A 20181-nucleotide genomic window follows, 5' to 3' on the forward strand; every position below is an offset into this window, starting at 1 on the left:
AACATATGCGAAAAGCATATTGATATTGTCTACAAGGTCATTAATATACATCATCAACAGCAAGGGTCCCAGCACATTTCCTGGAACACAGCCCAAGGTACTTCTATATCTGATGAATGACTCTCCATCCCAACCTCCCTACCAAAAAGTCCTTGATCCAGTCAAAAATTTCACTTGATACCCCCTTATGATCATACTTTTGACAATAAGTGTGGATGCAGTACAAAGTCATTTGCTTTTTGGAAATCAAGAAACACTGTGTCTACTTGGTTGCCTTTATCCAAGGCTTTCAGTATGTCATGTGAAAAAAGTGCGGGTTGGGTTTCACCCTCTTTTCAAAAACCATGCTGGTTGGCATTGAGGAGGTCATTCTGTTCAAGATACCTCATTATATTTGAGCTCAGAACATGTTCTACAAGTCTACAACAAATCAATGTCAAGAATACTGGACAGTAGTTTTGTGGATCACTTCTACTACGTTTCTTGTAGACGGGTGTGACCTATGCCTTTTTCCAAGAACTGGGCATGGTATTACTACAATAGATTAAAGTGAGAAGAGGGGCTAACTCCGCCGCAAATTCTGTGTTGAATCTGACAGGGATTCCATTGGGACCTGGAACTTTATTCAATTTTAACAAATCGGCTATTTCTCAACACCACTGACACTAATACTTGTTTCATTCATCTTTTCAGTTTTATGAGGATTAGATTGGAGTGATTCTCGTGGGTTTCCTTTGTTATGGAACATTTGAAAATGTAGTTAAGCATTTCAGCTTTTGCTTTACTATCTTCAGTTTCATCCCTGACTCGTCCACGAGCTGATGTGACACTACTGATTTTTTTATCTGCTTAATGAACACACGTATCTTTCTGCTTGTTTTAGTTGTTCTTTGTACTTTGGCAGTCATTGTTGCCATGTCCGTGTCAGGGTCACTATACCAGTTTCAATGTGGACATCCTCAGAGACCTGAAGCTGATGTCTATTTGTTGCCATTAAATCCAATATATTTCCGGTATGGGTGGGGTCCGTAACTTTCTATTCGAGATAGTTTTCGGACAAGATGTTTTGTGATGTTTTACAGGGTGGCTTTATGCCCACCACTAACAAAACTGTAATTTTCCCAGTTAATTGATTCATGATGAAAGTCTCCGCTGATGATTGGGGAAATTATGTACAAGTGAACTGAGGTTTTCTTTAAAGTGTTTCATCACATCAGGAGATGAGTCTTGTGGGCAATAGAAGGATCCGATTATAATGTTATCCCACCCCAGGTAGAGGCTTGCCCAAATTGTCTTGCATGCAGCTTAAATTTCTATTTTGATGCTTTTTTTCTGCTGTGACAAATACACCATTTCCCATTTGCCTATCCTTTCAATATACACTTAAATTTTCCCGAAAAATCTCACTGCTTGATAGCAGGTCTCAACCAGCTTTCTGTACCTAGTATTATGTGAACTTCACTGCTTTTCATGAGTACTTCAAACTCTGACACTTTGTTGAGAGTGCTTGAGCAGTTTACCATTAGGATTTTAATACTGTGATCTGCGGGAGGCATTTCTTTCAACCTTACCTTGGTAATTCAGGGTTCCCAACAGCTTCTTTTGGTGAAGGTGATTGCCTTTCACTTGAATAGTGATGTATTTTATTAGTGTTCCTGACTGTATTTTATTGATGTTAATGTTCATGTTATTGCATTTGAGTGTAGCATCAGCATCTTAATAATAAATAAAAGGATTGGATGTGCCAACTGAGGGGAAAGTAAATAGATTGCATTGAATCATTTCTTACCATAAAATGCTCTTTGTACTATTGCTGTTCCCCCCATGAACCATGGACCTTGCTGTTGGTGGGGAGGCTTGCGTGCCTCAGCGATACAGATAGCCATACCGTAGGTACAACCACAACGGAGGGGTATCTGTTGAGAGGCCAGACAAAGGTGTGGTTCCTGAAGAGGGACAGCAGCCTTTTCAGTAGTCGCAAGGGCAACAGTCTGGATGATTGACTGATCTGGCCTTGTAACAATAACCAAAACGGCCTTGCTGTGCTGGTACTGCGAACGGCTGAAAGCAAGGGGAAACTATGGCCGTAATTTTTCCCGAGGGCATGCAGCTTTACTGAATGATTAAATGATGATGGCGTCCTCTTGGGTAAAATATTCCGGAGGTAAAATAGTCCCCCATTCGGATCTCTGGGCGGGGACTACTCAAGAGGATGTCGTTATCAGGAGAAAGAAAACTGGCGTTCTACGGATCGGAGCGTGGAATGTCAGATCCCTTAATCGGGCAGGTAGGTTAGAAAATTAAAAAAGGGAAATGGATAGGTTAAAGTTAGATATAGTGGGAATTAGTGAAGTTCGGTGGCAGGAGGAACAAGACTTCTGGTCAGGTGACTACAGGGTTATAAACACAAAATCAAATAGGGGTAATGCAGGATTAGGTTTAATAATGAATAGGAAAATAGGAATGCGGATAAGCTACTACAAACAGCATAGTGAACGCATTATTGTGGCCAAGATAGATACGAAGCCCACACCTACTACAGTAGTACAAGTTTATATGCCAACTATCTCTGCAGATGACGAAGAAATTGAAGAAATGTATGATGAAATAAAAGAAATTATTCAGATAGTGAAGGGAGATGAAAATTTAATAGTCATGGGTGACTGGAATTTGAGTGTAGGAAAAGGGAGAGAAGGAAACGTAGTAGGTGGATATGGATTGGGGCTAAGAAATGAAAGAGGAAGCCGCCTGGTAGAACTTTGCACAGAGCACAACTTAATCATAGCTAACACTAGGTTTAAGAATCATGAAAGAAGGTTGTATACATGGAAGAATCCTGGAGATACTAAAAGGTATCAGATTGATTATATAATGGTAAGACAGAGATTTAGGAACCAGGTTTTAAATTGTAAGACATTTCCAGGGGCAGATGTGGACTCTGACCACAATCTATTGGTTATGAACTGTAGATTAAAAGTGAAGAAACTGCAAAAAGGTGGGAATTTAAGGAGAAGGGACCTGGATAAACTGACTAAACCAGAGGTTGTACAGAGTTTCAGGGAGAGCATAAGGGAACAATTGACAGCAATGGGGGAAAGAAATACAGTAGAAGATGAATGGGTGGCTTTGAGGGATGAAGTAGTGAAGGCAGCAGAGGATCAAGTAGGTAAAAGACGAGGGCTAGTAGAAATCCTTGGGTAACACAAGAAATATTGAATTTAATTGATGAAAGGAGAACATATAAAAATGCAATAAATGAAGCATGCAAAAAGGAATACAAACGTCCAAAAATGAGATCGACAGGAAGTGCAAAATGGCTAAGCAGGGATGGCTAGAGGACAAATGTAAGGATGTAGAGGCTTATCTCACTAGGGGTAAGATAGATACTGCCTACACAAAAATTAAAGAGACCTTTGGAGACAAGAGAACCACTTGTATGAACATCAAGAGCTCAGATGGAAACCCAGTTCTAAGCAAAGAAGGGAAAGCAGAAAGGTGGAAGGAGTATATAGAGGATCTATACAAGGGCGATGTACTTGAGGACAATATTATGGAAATGGAAGAGGATGTAGATGAAGATGAAATGGGAGAGACGATACTGCGTGAAGAGTTTGAGAGAGCACTGAAGTCGAAACAAGGCCCCCGGAGTAGACAACATTCCATTGGAACTACTGACGGCCTTGGGAGAGCCAGTCCTGACAAAACTCTACCATCTGGTGAGCAAGACTTCAAGAAGAATATAATAATTCCAATCCCAAAGAAAGCGGGTGTTGACAGATGTGAAAATTACCGAACAATCAGTTTAATAAGCCACAGCTGCAAAATACTAACACAAATTCCTTACAGACGAATGGAAGAACTAGTAGAAGCCGACCTCGGGGAAGATCAGTTTGGATTTCGTAGAAATACTGGAACACGTGAGGCAGTGCTGACCTTACGACTTATCTTAGAAGAAAGATTAAGGAAAGGCAAACCTATGTTTCTAGCATTTGTAGACTTAGAGAAAGCTTTTGACAATGTTGACTGGAATACTCTCTTTCAAATTCTAAAGGTGGCAGGGGTAAAATACAGGGAGAGAAAGGCTATTTACAATTCGTACAGAAACCAGATGGCAGTTATAAGAGTCGAGGGGCATGAAAGGGAAGCAGTGGTTGGGAAGGGAGTAAGACAGGGTTGTAGCCTCTCCCCGATGTTATTCAATCTGTATATTGAGCAAGCAGTAAAGGAAACAAAAGAAAAATTCGGAGTAGGTATTAAAATCCATGGAGAAGAAATAAAAACTTTGAGGTTCGCCGATGACATTGTAATTCTGTCTGAGACAGCAAAGGACTTGGAAGAGCAGTTGAATGGAATGGACAGTGTCTTGAGAGGAGTATATGAGATGAACATCAACAAAAGCAAAACAAGGATAATGGAATGTAGTAGAATTAAGTAGGGTGATGCTGAGGGAATTAGATTAGGAAATGAGACACTTAAAGTAGTAAAGGAGTTTCGCTATTTGGGGAGCAAAATAACTGATGATGGTCGAAGTAGAGAGGATATAAAATGTAGACTGGTAGTGGCAAGGAAAGCGTTTCTGAAGAAGAGAAATTTGTTAACATCGAGTATAGATTTAAGTGTCAGGAAGTCTTTTCTGAAAATATTTGTATGGAGTGTAGCCATGTATGGAAGTGAAACATGGACGATAAATAGTTTGGACAAGAAGAGAATAGAAGCTTTCGAAATGTGGTGCTACAGGAGAATGCTGAAGATTAGATGGGAAATCACATAACTAATGAGGAAGTATTGAATAGGATTGGGGAGAAGAGAAGTTTGTGGCACAACTTGACCAGAAGAAGGGTTCGGTTGGTAGGACATGTTCTGAGGCATCAAGGGATCACCAATTTAGTATTGGAGGGCAGCGTGGAGGGTAAAAATTGTGCCAAGGGATGAATACACTAAGCAGATTCAGAAGGATGTAGGTTGCAGTAGGTACTGAGAGATGAAGAACCTTGCACAGGATAGAGTAGAATGGAGAGCTGCATCAAACCAGTCTCAGGACTGAAGACCACAACAACAACAACAACAACAACAACAACACTATTGCTGTTATAAGTGAGAAAACAGTAACATGCCAGTTGTATTGATGAGTGCCTCAGGTTCATTACCATGGTTTTTATTAATTGTTGTTCAGAGATAAAGGGAATTGTCGTATGGGTTGTGACAATGCCTAAATGCATGCTGTTACTAGGCAGTGATGGTGTTAAAGTTTTGTGGGACAACCCAAGCAGTGCACGAGAGTTTGCAGATAGCATTCCCAATTGCTGGCTCTTATTGTATCAGGAGCCACAGCAGTGCCCATGTTGACCTGGTCACTGTCTGGCCACATGGTAGAGCAATTACTGCTGGGAAGGTGAAGGGGGAGAGGGTGTGGTGTCACGTGTTTCATGGCCTCTGGTTCCACAATTCAGGCAGGCCCTTGTGGCCAGGTGCCAAGTAACAATGGCACTGGCTCTTCCTTGTTGGGGTGGTGGCAAGTGTCCTGTATGTCTCATGCATCATCCAGCATTGGTTGAGTGTCCGGTCTGACCAGTATATTAAAAATTGTTTATCTGATGCTGTTTCCAAAGGATCTTATAGTCTGTTTGCTACAGATCCCAAAATGTTTTCTCCCACTGCCTAGTGCTTTGCAGTCTCCCTGCTTTGCAGTCTCCCTGCTTTGCAGTCTCCCTGCTTAGTTATATAACAAGCACTGATTTTCTGTTATAGACCATTCAGATTCAGCTTGTAGAGCTTTTTGTTTACACCATTGCATCAGCTTCTTTCTGTTTTGGATTCTAGCAGACAAGGATGTCCCAAGTTGTCGCAGGGATAGCACCTACACCCCACCAGTCACTCCCACCCTCACCCCTCTAGGAAAAAAAAAATCATTGAGAGTCAAACTTGCTGGTCAGCCCCATCAAATAGACGAATGAAGGGATGCAGGTGGTCTATAATAATGTTCGCATAGTCAGCAGCAGCAGTTGTTGTCTTCGGTTACTATCTCCAATCATATGGAAACCCAGATAAATATTCCCTATAGCATAATACTGCACCCACCAGCCTGTGCTAAGTTGAATGTTTCCAGCAACTGTTCGCTCCAAAGAAAGTGTACCCAAAACCCGGTGGGTCAAATGGAGCACACAGGGGTTATTTGCTGCTGAACTCCAAGTTCAGCTGTGTCCCTTGAGCAGTGGACACTGCCATGTTTTACCAGCATTGTACTGTCATCATTTCTACTACAGGTTCCCACCTATTCTGCTTTAGAATGGACAAATAACCTCTACAATCTGTGATGAAGTGTGGATATCCAACTCTTTGTTGCCTGCTTGTGGATTTACTATCCTTCAACCACTTTCCATGGATTTTCATGACAGTAACACGTAATCAGCTGACCAGCTTTGCCATTTTTGGAGATGCTCGTACAGAGGTGTTAAGACGTGACAATCAGTCCTTTCACAAAGTTGCTTATTTCAGTGGACTTTCTCATTTGCGGCCCTAATCATTGCCAGAATAATTCCAGATTCATCTCTACTCCTCTTACGTACTTCAGTCAGTTTGTCACCCACCAGGCTGCATTCAGTCTCGTGATAGTTGGAGTGCAGTGTTGCGGTGCCTTAATGTATCTTCTACATACTGTATGTATCCAATTATAAGATGAGGTTTTTCCCAAAATTTGTCACTTGAAAAGTTTAGAGTTGTATTACATTTGCAGACACTTCTATCTAGTATTGCCACAATTTGGAAATATAATTGATCCGGGGCTTATGCACAGAGCAATCTGAGTTGTAGTTGGGAGGTGGATAGTCTCCAAGTGCCCCTTGTGTACATTTAGTGATTTTGCTGTTTCCTCTTTGTTTATTGCTCTCGCGTCAAATGAAAACAAAACTGATTTCTGTGGCCGAGAGCTATCAAGTGAATATACATTCACATAACTACGGAAGGCTAAAGTATGTTATTAGTTTCAGATTTTATTTTATTTCCATCTTTCTGACAGTCAAGCATTAATCGCCTTGCGGAACAATGAAGTTATTTTTGTCAGTTTGCTAAAGACATTTGGCTTTCATTAATCTTTTCTGCTAAGGCAGTCAATTTATTTGAAATGAAGTAATTGATGTGCAGGTTTTCATCTTCTAGCACGTATGGCATTATGCCACAATAAAGAACCAAACATGAGAATACAGTGCTGGTACTCCAAGAAAATTTACATCCGAATCTGGACATACGAATCTGCACTTTAAGCCGAATTACGCATTTTAATAAGGTTCACGAAACTCCGATGCTCTTGGGGTATCCTCTAATGTCTTGCTTCTTTTATGACATAATGTAAGGTCTTTTAATGTTTTACACATACAAACATACAGGCTTTTTTTGTCATCGTAGCTGTGCAAGCCCAGAGACACCTGTTATCTTGTGCTCTCTGGCAACTGCTGAGACGAACCTATTTCTAACAGGTTGCGGGAAAATATTGCGAATGGTTGTTTGAAAAGCGTTACTTTCAAAGTAAATTTCCTTTAATGCAAGCTGAACTATGTGCAAGAATGTACAATGACTTTCTTAAATCACAAAGCATTTGACTCTCATTTAAAAATCAGCTCTTTGAGTTCTAGAGGTCTTGGATAAACCACCAGGCCAAGCGTCGGATCCCTTGCATGCCTATCATTACTTGATGATGTTTTACTGTCAGCTACTGAAGAGTTGGCACCCAGGGTTGTGATCCTACCCTCATTATGGTGAGATTTTATGCTTGTTCTCCACATGGACCAGTGGGGTATTTCTTGTACAAAATTGCTGGCCCGCAGCCACATGTTTTGGCTGGGTATTGACAATGAGATCATGAGTTGGCAGCCTGCCCACAGTGCGCCACCCATCAAGCGACCCACGGGCCTCTCTTTCTCCACGGCCTGTCCCCCACTGTTCTTGGGAGCATATTCTTGCTGATTTTGTGGGTCCATTCTTTAACTCCTTTTGACTTCTGGAGTTGATGCTTTCTCAAAATTTCCTTATGTGGTTCATTGCTTGTTCACATCCATGGGAGCTACACCTACAGCCCTCTCAAAGATTTTTTGCTTAGTGATGGCCGCATATGCTTGTGATTGTTAATAGGCCACAGTTTATCTCTTAAGATTTTGAAGCTTTTTGTACAGAGCCGTATCTGGCATGTTACGGTCGCTCCCTTTCATCCCCAGTTCAACAGTGAGATGGTGCAGTTTATCTGTACATTCAAAACTTGAATTCACATAGGCGGAGTCCTGTTCGTGACTGTAACCAGTTGGAGCTGATTTGCAGCTGCCAGCCTCGTACATTGCTCGTCTGCTAGGGGAAGAGCTCGGCCACCCACAAATGATCGCCTCGCAGCTATTTTGACTAGGCTCAGTCTGGGATCGAGGGTTTGACTGGTGCCCTAAGTGGATACCAGCAGTCTATCACTGCTGACGTGTGTGCGTGCCTCCTCTGTTGGTCTAAAGAGGTCATTGCACATTGGCATAGAGGGCACAAGAAGTGCTGCGCTGTGTGCTAAACAGCCTTATATAAGCTGTTGTGCCAGGCCCGTGGCCAAACTAGTGTTTAGTTGATGATTGTATACTCAATGCAATACTGCAAGCATAGTGTTTCACAAACTTCCGCAAAGCAAACTTATGTGCTGTGTGGTTATGAATTGTGCTTACTGAAACTGACAAAACAAAATTGCTGTCTACTGCCATCTCAATATGATAGATACAGGGTTAAGAATGAATGAGATAGTGATTGAACTCGCTGCACCATGGAGACCCTTAATGGCAACCAAATCAACTGACAACTTACAACTTGTGCCAGAGTAAATCTTAGTTTTCATGTGTAACTTAATTCTGTCTAAGGTTCTACCTTAATGCATGTAGAAGATATATGAAAGATGTGTGAAATTGGTTAAATTTATTTGAAACGCCAAATATTTCACTAACAGAAAGCATGTCCTGTACAAAACTGAAGCTTGCGTTATTTATCCATGCAATACCTAATTTATTTATAAATTTGAGAGATCTTCCCATGAACTGTAGAGTTCCTGTGTTTTCACTGCATTTTTAACATTGGCATCACTTGAAAAACATTAACTACCACCCAGGAAAGCTTCATAAAAAAAAGAAAATCATTAAGTGATAAGTTCTGGATTGCAAGATGGGTAGTAAAGTTTCCCATCAAAGTTAATCCACCAAACATGTGGTTGAGGCAGCAGTGCAAAAGCATCTTTCCATAGTATGTGAAAGCATTTCTGAATGAGGAGCTAGTAGAGTTTTGTGATGTCACGCTGAGAAATTTCACATTCCACTACATTGCGAATTTAGAAAAGTAGTATCTGCCAAGTTAGATTTTTGCTTCATGGAGAGAAATGTAGCCAGTGAGGTGCTACATATGTTTTACATCATTAGCAGGACTTGGGAAAAACCATATAGGATTAAGTTATGTGGAAATGAACTTTGTATTTGGTGGTTTTTGTATTTTGACATAGGTATTATGAAAATGAGCTGATTCAATGGACCTGCACAGTGAAAATCTCCCACACACATCATTTATGGTATGGTTTGTTGCAAAAAAAGTGACAGGAAATTAAATTTGTCTATGCTATGACAGTATGCTATTTCAAATGTACAGTGCAGTGATTATTTATCAAAAGTGCATCATTTTTGGTGTGATTTGCTATAATTAAATATCAGATAATGACAGCTGTGGTTACAGCCCTTAGCCATTTGTAGAAATTGTATGCCACATAAAGTACTGCTGTTGTGCTGGAACTATAGTATAATTGATAGTGTTGTCAGTGCAGCTGTGATTAGGACTGTTAGAATTATTAGACGTGCATCTTCCAAGCCAGCTAGTGTGTAAATAATCCACTCTCCAAATTACATAGAATAATAACTTTATTTATCAGAACTCAACTTGCTTATGAACTGTTCGGATACATTTTACTTGGGTGTAAAATTGTCTCTTAAAAGGCTGAAACAGAACAATGAGTCAGTAGTCAAGCTATGTGTAACTATGTACATTCTCCCAAGTATATTTCTCAGTGATCTGTTCCAAATCCCATGCCACTTCCCTTGCTGCTGACCTTGTTCTCACCAAGGGTCAGCTACACACTTCTGTTCACATTAAACCGGACATTGAAATAAGTGTCCAAGGAATAGAAACGCAACTGAAATCACTCAACAGAGGAAAGTCATCTGGACATGACGGGATACCAGTTCGATTCTACACAGAGTACGCGAAAGAACTTGCCCTTCTAACAGCCCTGTACCGCAAGTCTCTAGAGGAACTGAAGGTTCCAAATGATTGCAAAAGAGCACAGGTAGTCCCAGTCTTCAAGAAGGGTCGCCGAGCAGATGCGCTAAACTATAGGCCTATATCTCAGACATCAATCTGTTGTAGAATTTTAGAACATGTTTTTTGCTCACATATCGTGTCATTTCTGGAAACCCAGAATCTACTTTGTAGGAATCAACATGGATTCTGGAAACAGTAACTGTGTGAGACCCAACTCGCTTTATTTGTTCATGAGACCCAGAAAATATTAGATACAGGCTCCCAGGTAGATGCCATTTTCCTTGGCTTCCGGAAGGCGTTCGATACAGTTCCGCACTGTCGCCTGATAAACAAAGTAAGAGCCTACGGAATATCAGACCAGCTGTGTGGCTGGATTGAAGAGTTTTTAGGAAACAGAACACAGCATGTTGTTCTCAATGGAGAGACGTCTAAAGACGTTAAACTAACCTCTGGTGTGCCACAGGGGAGTGTTATGGGACCATGATTTTTCACAATATATATAAATGACCTAGTAGATAGTGTCGGAAGTTCCATGCAGCTTTTTGCCGATGATGCTGTAGTATACAGAGAAGTTGCAGCATTAGAAAATTGCAGCGAAATGCAGGAAGATCTACAGCGGATAGGCACTTGGTGCAGGGAGTGGCAACTGACCCTTAACATAGACAAATGTAATGTATTGCGAATACATAGAAAGGAAGATCCTTTATTGTATGATTATATGATAGCAGAGCAAACACTGGTAGCAGTTACTTCTATAAAATATCTGGGAGTATGTGTACGGAACGATTTGAACTGGAATGATCATATAAAATTGTTAGTAAGGCAGGTGCCAGGTTGAGATTCATTGGGAGAGTCCTTAGAAAATGTAGTCCCATCAACAAAGGAGGTGGCTTACAAAACACTCGTTCGACCTATACTTGAGTATTGCTCATCAGTGTGGGATCCGTACTAGGTCGAGTTGACAGAGGAGATAGAGAAGATCCAAAGAAGAGCGGCGCATTTCGTCACAGGGTTATTTGGTAAGCGTGATAGCGTTACAGAGATGTTTAGCAAACTCAAGTGGCAGATTCTGCGAGAGAGGTGCTCTGCATCCCAGTGTAGCTTGCTGTCCAGGTTTCGAGAGGGTGCGTTTCTGGATGAGGTATCGAATATATTTCTTCCCCCTACTTCTACCTCCTGAGGAGATCACGAATGTAAAATTAGAGAGATTCGAGCGCGCACGGAGGCTTTTTGGCAGTCGTTCTTCTCGCAAACCATACGCGACTGGAACAGGAAAGGGAGGTAATGACAGTGGCATGTTAAGTACCCTCCGCCACACACCATTGGGTGGCTTGCAGAGTATAAATGTAGAATGTAGATGTAGATGTACCAAACAACAGTACTTACGTTTTGGCAGTTGCCTCCTTTCCATGTTAAAAGTTCCCACCCATACAGCTTTAGCATTTGAGGCAAACATCTTTGTTCAGACTTATCTATGTACCCTCCTACCATCACCTATATCGTCCCTGTAACTGGCAAAACAAGCCACCTGTGAAATGACATGCATGTTGTGTAGCAGCTGTTAAATAAACACTGTTGGGTCTTTCACAGCATGACTGTCCTCAAGTTGTCAGTTACGATGAATGGGCGTAGGCAGGGTGGTTTATACTAACAATACACAGTATCATGTTGCAGAGCATGCTCAACAACTGAACAGTCATGACCTAAATGGAGGTTGCCCAGTGGACTTCGCCATCTGTCTTCTTCTCTCGGACAACGGTTCCTCAGAACTCCGCAGTTGGAACTGGTGTTACAACATGTCCTTGGTTCTTGCCATCCACCTGGCCTTAATTTACGTTAATTTCTTCCATCTCAGCATTCCTTCTCAGTAACTATTCTGTTCTTCACTACCTTTTAGTATTCTGTATCTTTTATTTGCTGACCTGTCTATTTTGTCCTACCTCTAACAAATACAATGCACTTAGCTTTCAGCTCTTATTAACTCGTGCACAATGTTTTGTTAGTAATCACTGTCTTGCATATTACCTAGTCTTCCACCTTTATGCTCTTAGGTTTTCAAATTGCACAGTGCCCAACACTCAGTCTTTCCTTCTCATGCCGTCCAGCAAGTCTCCCCTGACACAGTGGTTCTGAGTGACTTTCCTGAACTCTCCCCATTTCCTAAACCTCACCAGTTTTTTTTTCCTTCACCTGTCTTCCTTCCCCTTCAATCCTTCTGTCAGGAGGAGGAGCAGCAGCTTGCTCTGAAAGCTTCCAAATTTTAATACCTGTATACAGGGTGTCCCATTTTAATCTATACTGGCCGATATCTCTGGAGAGGCACAATTCTGAAAAAGTATCTAATAAAAGTTGTAATGTTTAAGGGGATCATGGGATCATGGAGTGGTTACCTCAAAATGACCTTGAACCCTGTTTTTTATTCCATATTCGTATTCTACATGAAAAAAATGCATTGTTTGTAAGGTACATTTTTTTCGAAAAACTAATTGTTTGTCACCAGGGGTACTTCATTGTAACTTTCCCGGGTTACCAGTGTCTCGAGAATGAAGCAAGAGTGGGAAAAATTTTCAGTGAAAATCTTATCTGGTTTCTGAACTCTGTCCACTGTTTTTGTGAACTTGAAATGACCTTGAAATACTTCAGTAGTGATTAACCGGAAAGCAAATACTGTTGGCATTAGCGGAAACCAATGTGAACCACGTGGAAGTTGCGCAGTGGACTTAAGATCTCATATACAGGATCAACTGCCCATATTGCTAATGCACATTTGCACACTGTTGGAAACTGGTCTCGTCATCATTCTATGTCTGGTGGGTGATTGCTTGGAAAGCCACTACAGTCCTTTCTCTCATATCCTCTGGCATCATCAGTGGGAGTTGAGCACACCTTCTGCTTCACAGCTCCCCATTAGTAGTTGTCCAGTGGTGTTAAGTCTGTGATCTTGGCGGGAATTCAGGAATTGCACTACCAACACCAATCCATGGACTTGGGTAAGTTGCATTAAGGTACCTTCTGACAGGTAAGGCCTCATGTGAAGGGGTGCCGTCATGTTGAAACCACATACATGCTCGTATGTCTAGGAGGATATTTTCTAGTAAATGAAGCACCAGATTCTGGAGAATATGAAGATAGCGCAAGCCATTCAACGTTTCACCATAAAAAACAGGGCCTATCACGTAATCACAAACTATGCCCACCCAGACATTGATTGACCACCATCTCTGCGTTCGGTGATCTCGTTGCCAGCATTGGGCAGAATTGCTTCATTCTTGGTCTACTGGTAAAACAGTCGGTTTTTCGAAAGAAATGTTCCCTAAAATTAATGTGGTTTTTTCACATAGAATACGAATATGGAATAAATAATAGGGGTTACCATTTGCAAAAATGAACTTCACCTCGGTTGGCCATTGAATTCTTGCCACATCCATCCCAGCATGGCATCGTCAACTGTGGCAGTCGCTTCCGTGGCCGATCCAACTCGCCACGTTTGCGACTAGCGCTGACTATCGGCAAATTACCAAACTACACTGTGGAATTATACATGAAAAAAACTTTCAGGGTTTCTCTTCAAAATGACATAGGTATGATATCTGTACAATGTTTGGTTCTTGTGCAATAAATAATTGAAAGTGTTCCTGGACTTTACATACACCCTGTGTGTGTGTGTGTGTGTGTGTGTGTGTGTGTGTGTGTGTGTGTGTTTTCTCCTGCTGCCACTAGATGATTAGATTTTTTATCCAGTTACATTGTATGTATAGTCTCCCTGAGAGTAAGTGGAAAGCAAGGAATGCAGAGCATTGTCACTCAAACATTATCTGTGGTGGTGCATGCAATTCCACTTGTTGGACATGACAACACACAGCAGGTGACGGCAGATGGTGGTGACTTACTGCTACATCAGCCGCCATGGTGGAAGGGGAGCATCATCTTTGAAATGTGCAGGGAAGTGACCATTCCATCCAGAGTGAAAATTTTGCTGGTGATGTGCCTTTAAAGATGTACACCAGTTTGATGCAGTCAGTGGAGACAGTTGTGAACTTGCCGTTGACGGCAGTATCTTAACATCAGTTCACAGCTTTGTAACACATGGTGTGTGCCCATGTACAGCACAGCATAATGTGTGAACAACTGGCCAAGTCGTGATACGTGCAAAAGAGTGATGCCAGTCTGGAACATTGATGCGGATGAAAACAAGCAATATGCTTGTGCAAGTGCTGCAGAAAGTCTGTCTGATCGTGCGTGATGTATTGCAGAAATGGACGTCGACAAATTCGCCAGGAAGATATTGCTTCGCTGAAAACCAGTTCAACGGATGAAGCGTCTGTGTCTGGTTCATAAGTATTTTGTGGTACAAGTAATACAATCAGTAGAGCAATCGTCCAAGTCAATTCATGGCGTTTGAGAGCAGCTTTGAGCGAACAAATCCTTGCTTGGTTGGTGGTAACTTATGGTTTTATGATGGAAGTACCTGCAGAAACTTTTACGCTTGGCGAATAGCTCCGATTCGTATTGCCTGTTGTGACCTGGTATGTGCAGTGGGCAACCAAATTTTGATAGACATGTGGACATGGAGGTGGAGGCTGGTGTTTCTGCAAGGGTGTTGTCCAATGTTACTGCCTCTGGCCATAGAGTGAAACGATGTAAGATAGTCTGTAAGTATTGCTGATCATGTGACTGAGGTAGTGGACCCATGACATTCAGATTTACTTGTACAAAATGTAAGGTGATGTTGGGGAATTTTCCCACTGGTCCGTGTACATGGGGAGACACTTTGCTGTGCTGGCATAGCATAAACATGCACATCCACTCGTGTCAGTCCTTCTCAATTTCTGGCAAGAGAGAGTGCTTAAACATCAGACAGCACATTGGACGGGCTCTGGGATGGCACATTATTGAAGGCTTGCATGTGAAATTGAGCCGTCAGGAATGGTTGGTTCTTAGTTGTGAAATGTCACAAATATTTTAACAAATGTGCCAGAGACATTAACAAGTTTTAGCTGTAATGCCAAGTTGGCATCGTTCAGGAAAGTGTGAAGTTCTTGCTTAGTCTGTTGGTTCTTGGTTAGTTGGCATCGTTCAGGAAAGTGTGAAGTTCTTGCTTAGTCTGTTGGTTCTTGGTTAGTCTGTTGCACCTGGGTGAGTGTGTTGGTCCATGGGCTTCAACACACTGTTCATTCGCGGAAGCCAGTTGGCTACCATGTTGCCCGTACCAGAGACGGGCCTGATGTTGGTGGTAAACTGTGCGATAAATTCCTGATATAATTGCAGTGAACAGTTGTTGCTGTTCTGCTTGAAAATGTATATGTTAACTGTTTATGGTGTTGCTATAAGTGTGTGATTGCTTTGTACCCAGTGAGCACTTCTGTTGTGACAGTGACAGTTTGAGAATAAAAGGCTAGCAGTAGCAATGAGCCCTCTGTCCATTGTTGTAATACGGCACCTATAGCCATTAAACTTGCATCAACCACCATTGCCAAGGGTGCATCAAGCTTAGGATGCACCAGAAGTACAGTGCTTGCCATACTTTAGTTAGGAGCATCAAAGGCAGAGCTCATCGCCTCAGTCCAACGCACAGAAGAGTTTTTCTTTAATCTTAGGGCAAGAAACTGCTGCAGTTGTTCTTTTAGCTGTACTGCCCACAGTAGTTGCCGACAGTAAAAAAAAAAAAATAATATTAGCATCCTGAGGAACTGACATAGCTCCTTGACTGTGCTTGTTTTCTGTATTTGCAGAATAGTTTCAATGTTGTTGGTAGGGCAGCCTGCAGAAAAAAATTAAATTCAGGTCACTGTAATATGCATTTGGTTGTGTTCAAATTGACACTGTACTGTTCCAATTGTTTGAATACCTCTCAGAGATGTTGGTGTTCTTCTTCACTGTTCGAAGAGTTAGAGATATCAAGGTAACCAAAGCAGAAGGGCAGGCTCTGTAGTACAGATTCTATAAATCGTTGCAATGTTTGGGCTGCGTTGCATTAACCATAGGTTATAAACATGCACTCGAACAACCTGAATGGTATAATGGTTGCCGGTATCTTCTGGCTCTGGTATTTGAATACAAGCCTTGGAGTAGTCCAGCACATTAAAAATTGTTGCACCGTGTAAAGCATAATTATAATCCTGTAGCAATGGAACTGGGTAATGTCTGGTACAATTCTTGCATTAAGTGCTCTGTAATCATCACATGGACACCATGATCCACTCTTCTTGGGAACCAGGGTCAGTGGAAAGACCATGGACCACTTCGTGGTTGGATGATGTCTTCTTTTAACATGGTCACAGACTTTGCCTGAGCTGCTGCCAAGCAATCCCCTGGGGAATGTCTAGCCCTACATTATATTGGAGATTTTAAGAAAATGCATAATTATCAAAAAAAATGCTAGAGTCCTATAAGTATGTTTGTACAAGTCAGTGAGAAATGGCCAAACCAAAACTCCAAACTGACTAAGTCTTAGCTGATCAGATAGATCATATTACCTTTGTTGACCATGCTGCTGCTAGTGGTCGGCCACAGCTCAATTGATGCTCAAATTTATGCTGCTTTTGTCATATGGTATGTGATACATCTGCAAACCTTTATTCTGCCCTCAGTGTCTGGTTGAAGGATGTTGTAGATTTGTTGTAAAATTGTTACTATGGGAAATATTCTGATGACGTACTCCACACAACTTTTTAACTAACTTAGATTATTACAACATTTATTGCCATTATATCTGGTACAGTGAGCAGTTCCAGTTTCCAAATGAAACAGTTATTTATACAGATACATTCACAATCCCAAGAAACAGTGTGCTTTTGTACTTGAAATCCGCATGGACAGTCCGAAGTTTGTATCAGATCATACTGTTAAATGGATACACTTCCAGAAAAAAATGCTCAGGAATGTGTTTAGAGTACATAGAAAAATTTTCATCATACTCTGCAGAGATCTTAACCTGGAAGTACTGCAGGATTGAAGTTCAGATGCAAATTAAACTTTACCAACCAACTTAACGAAGATACCACATATGAGATTACATGATGTGTGGTATGGGTGACAGACTTTTTTGGAGATGTTATTCTTGTGATTACCAGCAGCAGACTTCCACTTAGGGGTTGCTTGTGAGCTTATGGGTTACCCTTATAAAGACTGCATATGAGCATATTCCAATTCTGCAAAATATGTTTTGGTTTGAAAAACAGCTAGGTTTGGATGGTCTGTATGTTATGACAGTTATTTTGGTTTATAAAATATGTAGTGGTTTCGGAAAATGCAGGTCATCATGAGACCATTTTGTACAATCACATTGGGAATAATCCGTTTACGAGTACAGGCGCCATCTTTAGATTTATAATCAGTGCGAATTTATGTAATCCCTTAAAGGGTCAATCAGTTAGTGAAAGGAGTCATCTGATTCAGTTAAAATAGGGTAACAAAACTACAGCAGTAAACTCTTGAATCTAATAATTATATTGGCTCAATCAGTGATAGAGAATCTAGATACTTTTGAAATTTAGCATTAATTATCTGGTAAGTTAGTTTCACACAAATTGAGGGATGTTTACTCAAGGGTTGGAATCTTGGGCTTTATAATGAATGGTTTCAGTATTTTCAAAACAGTGTTAGCTCAGCCGAAGTCTACTCTGACATGCTACAATATGAAGTTCAATTATTCGTATCTATTAATTAATAAGGTGTCTGTGAAAAATAAATACTCTACTGGAATTGGCATATAGGGAAGTAAAGTAGTCTGGTCAATAAATTCAAGTGAAGCAAAGTCTGAGTTATGTTTTAATAAATTTAGTTATATACTATGACTGCACTTCTTATGTACGTGGATGTAAACTGTAAACTGAAAAATGAATATAAAGAGAAATAAGTTGATAGGAGTGCAATCATAGAAGTGGGATAGCTCCAGCTTGCTATGTTAATGCAATGCTCCATTTTTTTTATTCAATAGCAGCAAGTCTGTTCACCAAAATTTTATCATACCTTGGAAGACAAGTGCAGTCTGCAGAAAAATGTATGTATCCATCCTAGACAAGTTTTCTGCTATTTTCTCGGTCTTTCTTAGTGTCTTATTGTGCTTCACAGCATAGTGAGGGGTTGTTGGACAAATATGCTAACCTTTAATTTAGTAAGGATTAATGTGATAACTTTCTCTCATGCGCTGTATGCTGGTTACAAGTATTTTTTATGTACCACTAGAAAGTACAGTCTGCTGTGTAAATTGCTTGGTTTCATTTATGTTGCTTTTGGATTTAGCCAAACATATTACATGGAGTTATGAACTTTCAGTATCTTCAAAACAAAATGTTAGCGCATCCCAAGTCCACTCTGGCATGCCATAATATGAAGTTCAATTATTCATATCTTTTAATTGATAAAGGTTAGCACTTCCTTCTGCTACTGGTTGAAGTTACCATGTCAAAAAAAATTCACTCACTAAAAGTGAATTTTGTGATATGATTATTCATATGAAACACATTTTTTATAGGTTCCTGAATGTTGGCAGCTGCACAGACACAGATGCAGCTGGGCTTGTGTATGGTTTAAAAGCTGTTGGTGCCCCTGAACTGGCTGAAAATTTTCAGTCACTATGTTCAAGGAAAAGTGAAGAGTCATTGTCAACTGCCAGTGAAATGAGTTTTAAGAGTTCGTCTACCAGCCCCAGCAAATTGAAGAATGAAATATCTGCGGTGCCTTCAGTTTGTGATGACGATTTCCGATATTACATTAACCTAAAGCATGTTGGGATGTGTTTAATAATAAACCAGAAAGTGTTTACAAGAGATACGACTCCAGCATCCCAGGTTAGTATATTCCATTCTGAGAGACTCTCTCTCTCTCTCTCTCTCTCTCTCTCTCTCTCTCTCTCTCTCTCTCTTTCTTTCTCTCTCCCTCTCCCCCCCCCCCCCCCCCCAAATGACTATTTTACCAGGGCTCTTCTTAATGTTTGATTTCAGTTGTTTGTTTGATAAGTTAATTTTGTTCCTTATTACAAAAATTAATATTGTTATATTCCATCCTGGATTTCCCATATTGTTTAATTTTTTTCCTTACTCAGTCTCACATTTTATTATTTGCAACCATGCTTTCAGTTGGGAAACGCACATACCTTTGGCAGAATGCCAAGGATTTTGTGTGTGACTGTCTTGCTAGTGAGAGATCTTGCTGTCATGTTAATTTGACAGTTTATCAGTTGTCTTACAGAACAGGATTCCCCAATACTATTCTATGTTAGTGTTAATGAAACAATCTGGTTTGAAGTTCTACTACATATTTTGATTTAAATTCCACTGCTAATGCTCTAACCGCAACAGCTTACAATTTGCAATCCATTTTCAGAAAATGGTGATACGGTGACATTTTAGGACTCATTTTTCCAAGTTCATAAAAAAAAGATATTTGCTTTAACCCCTGTAATTAAGTATGGTGGGCATAGTATCAAGGAGAAATTATTTGTTCAAATGTGCGGGTGGGGCGGATCGGGGCATTAGCAACTGTGTGGTCCAGCTTTTTTTTGGCCACAGTTTTGCAGTGGCCATTCATGTGAACACACAGCTTGTTTGTTGACTTGCCCACGTAGAAAGCAGCGCAGTGGTTGCAGTTTAGTTTGTAGATCACATAGCTGTTTTCACTTGTAGGCCTGCCTTTGAGGAGTAGGAGATAGCATGGAGAAGGCTGGAATAGATGTTAGTATGAGGATATATGGGACAGGTTTCGGGTCTAGCTCTATTGCAGGGAATGAGCCATGAGGCAAGGGTTTGGGACAAAGGGTGGGTTAGAGATGGATAGTTATAGTGTGTAGATTCAGTGGGTGGTAGAATACCATGGTGGGAGGAGTGGAGTTGATGGTGGGCAGGAAATTCCTCATTTCAGGACATA

General features: G+C 40.9%; 1 protein-coding gene across 3 annotated transcripts in view; it reads left to right on the forward strand.

Moving 5' to 3' along the window:
- Positions 1-20181, forward strand: part of LOC124606272 (caspase-8) — a 130429-nt gene that overhangs the window by 85176 nt on the left and 25072 nt on the right. For all 3 annotated transcript variants that reach the window (XM_047138255.1, XM_047138271.1, XM_047138264.1), the window contains exon 7: positions 18791-19106. In XM_047138255.1, the coding sequence (XP_046994211.1) occupies positions 18791-19106 (316 nt within the window). The remainder of the gene's footprint in view (positions 1-18790; positions 19107-20181) is intronic.

Source organism: Schistocerca americana, chromosome 1 (genome assembly GCF_021461395.2).
Source record: "Schistocerca americana isolate TAMUIC-IGC-003095 chromosome 1, iqSchAmer2.1, whole genome shotgun sequence".
NCBI lineage: Eukaryota > Metazoa > Arthropoda > Insecta > Orthoptera > Acrididae > Schistocerca > Schistocerca americana.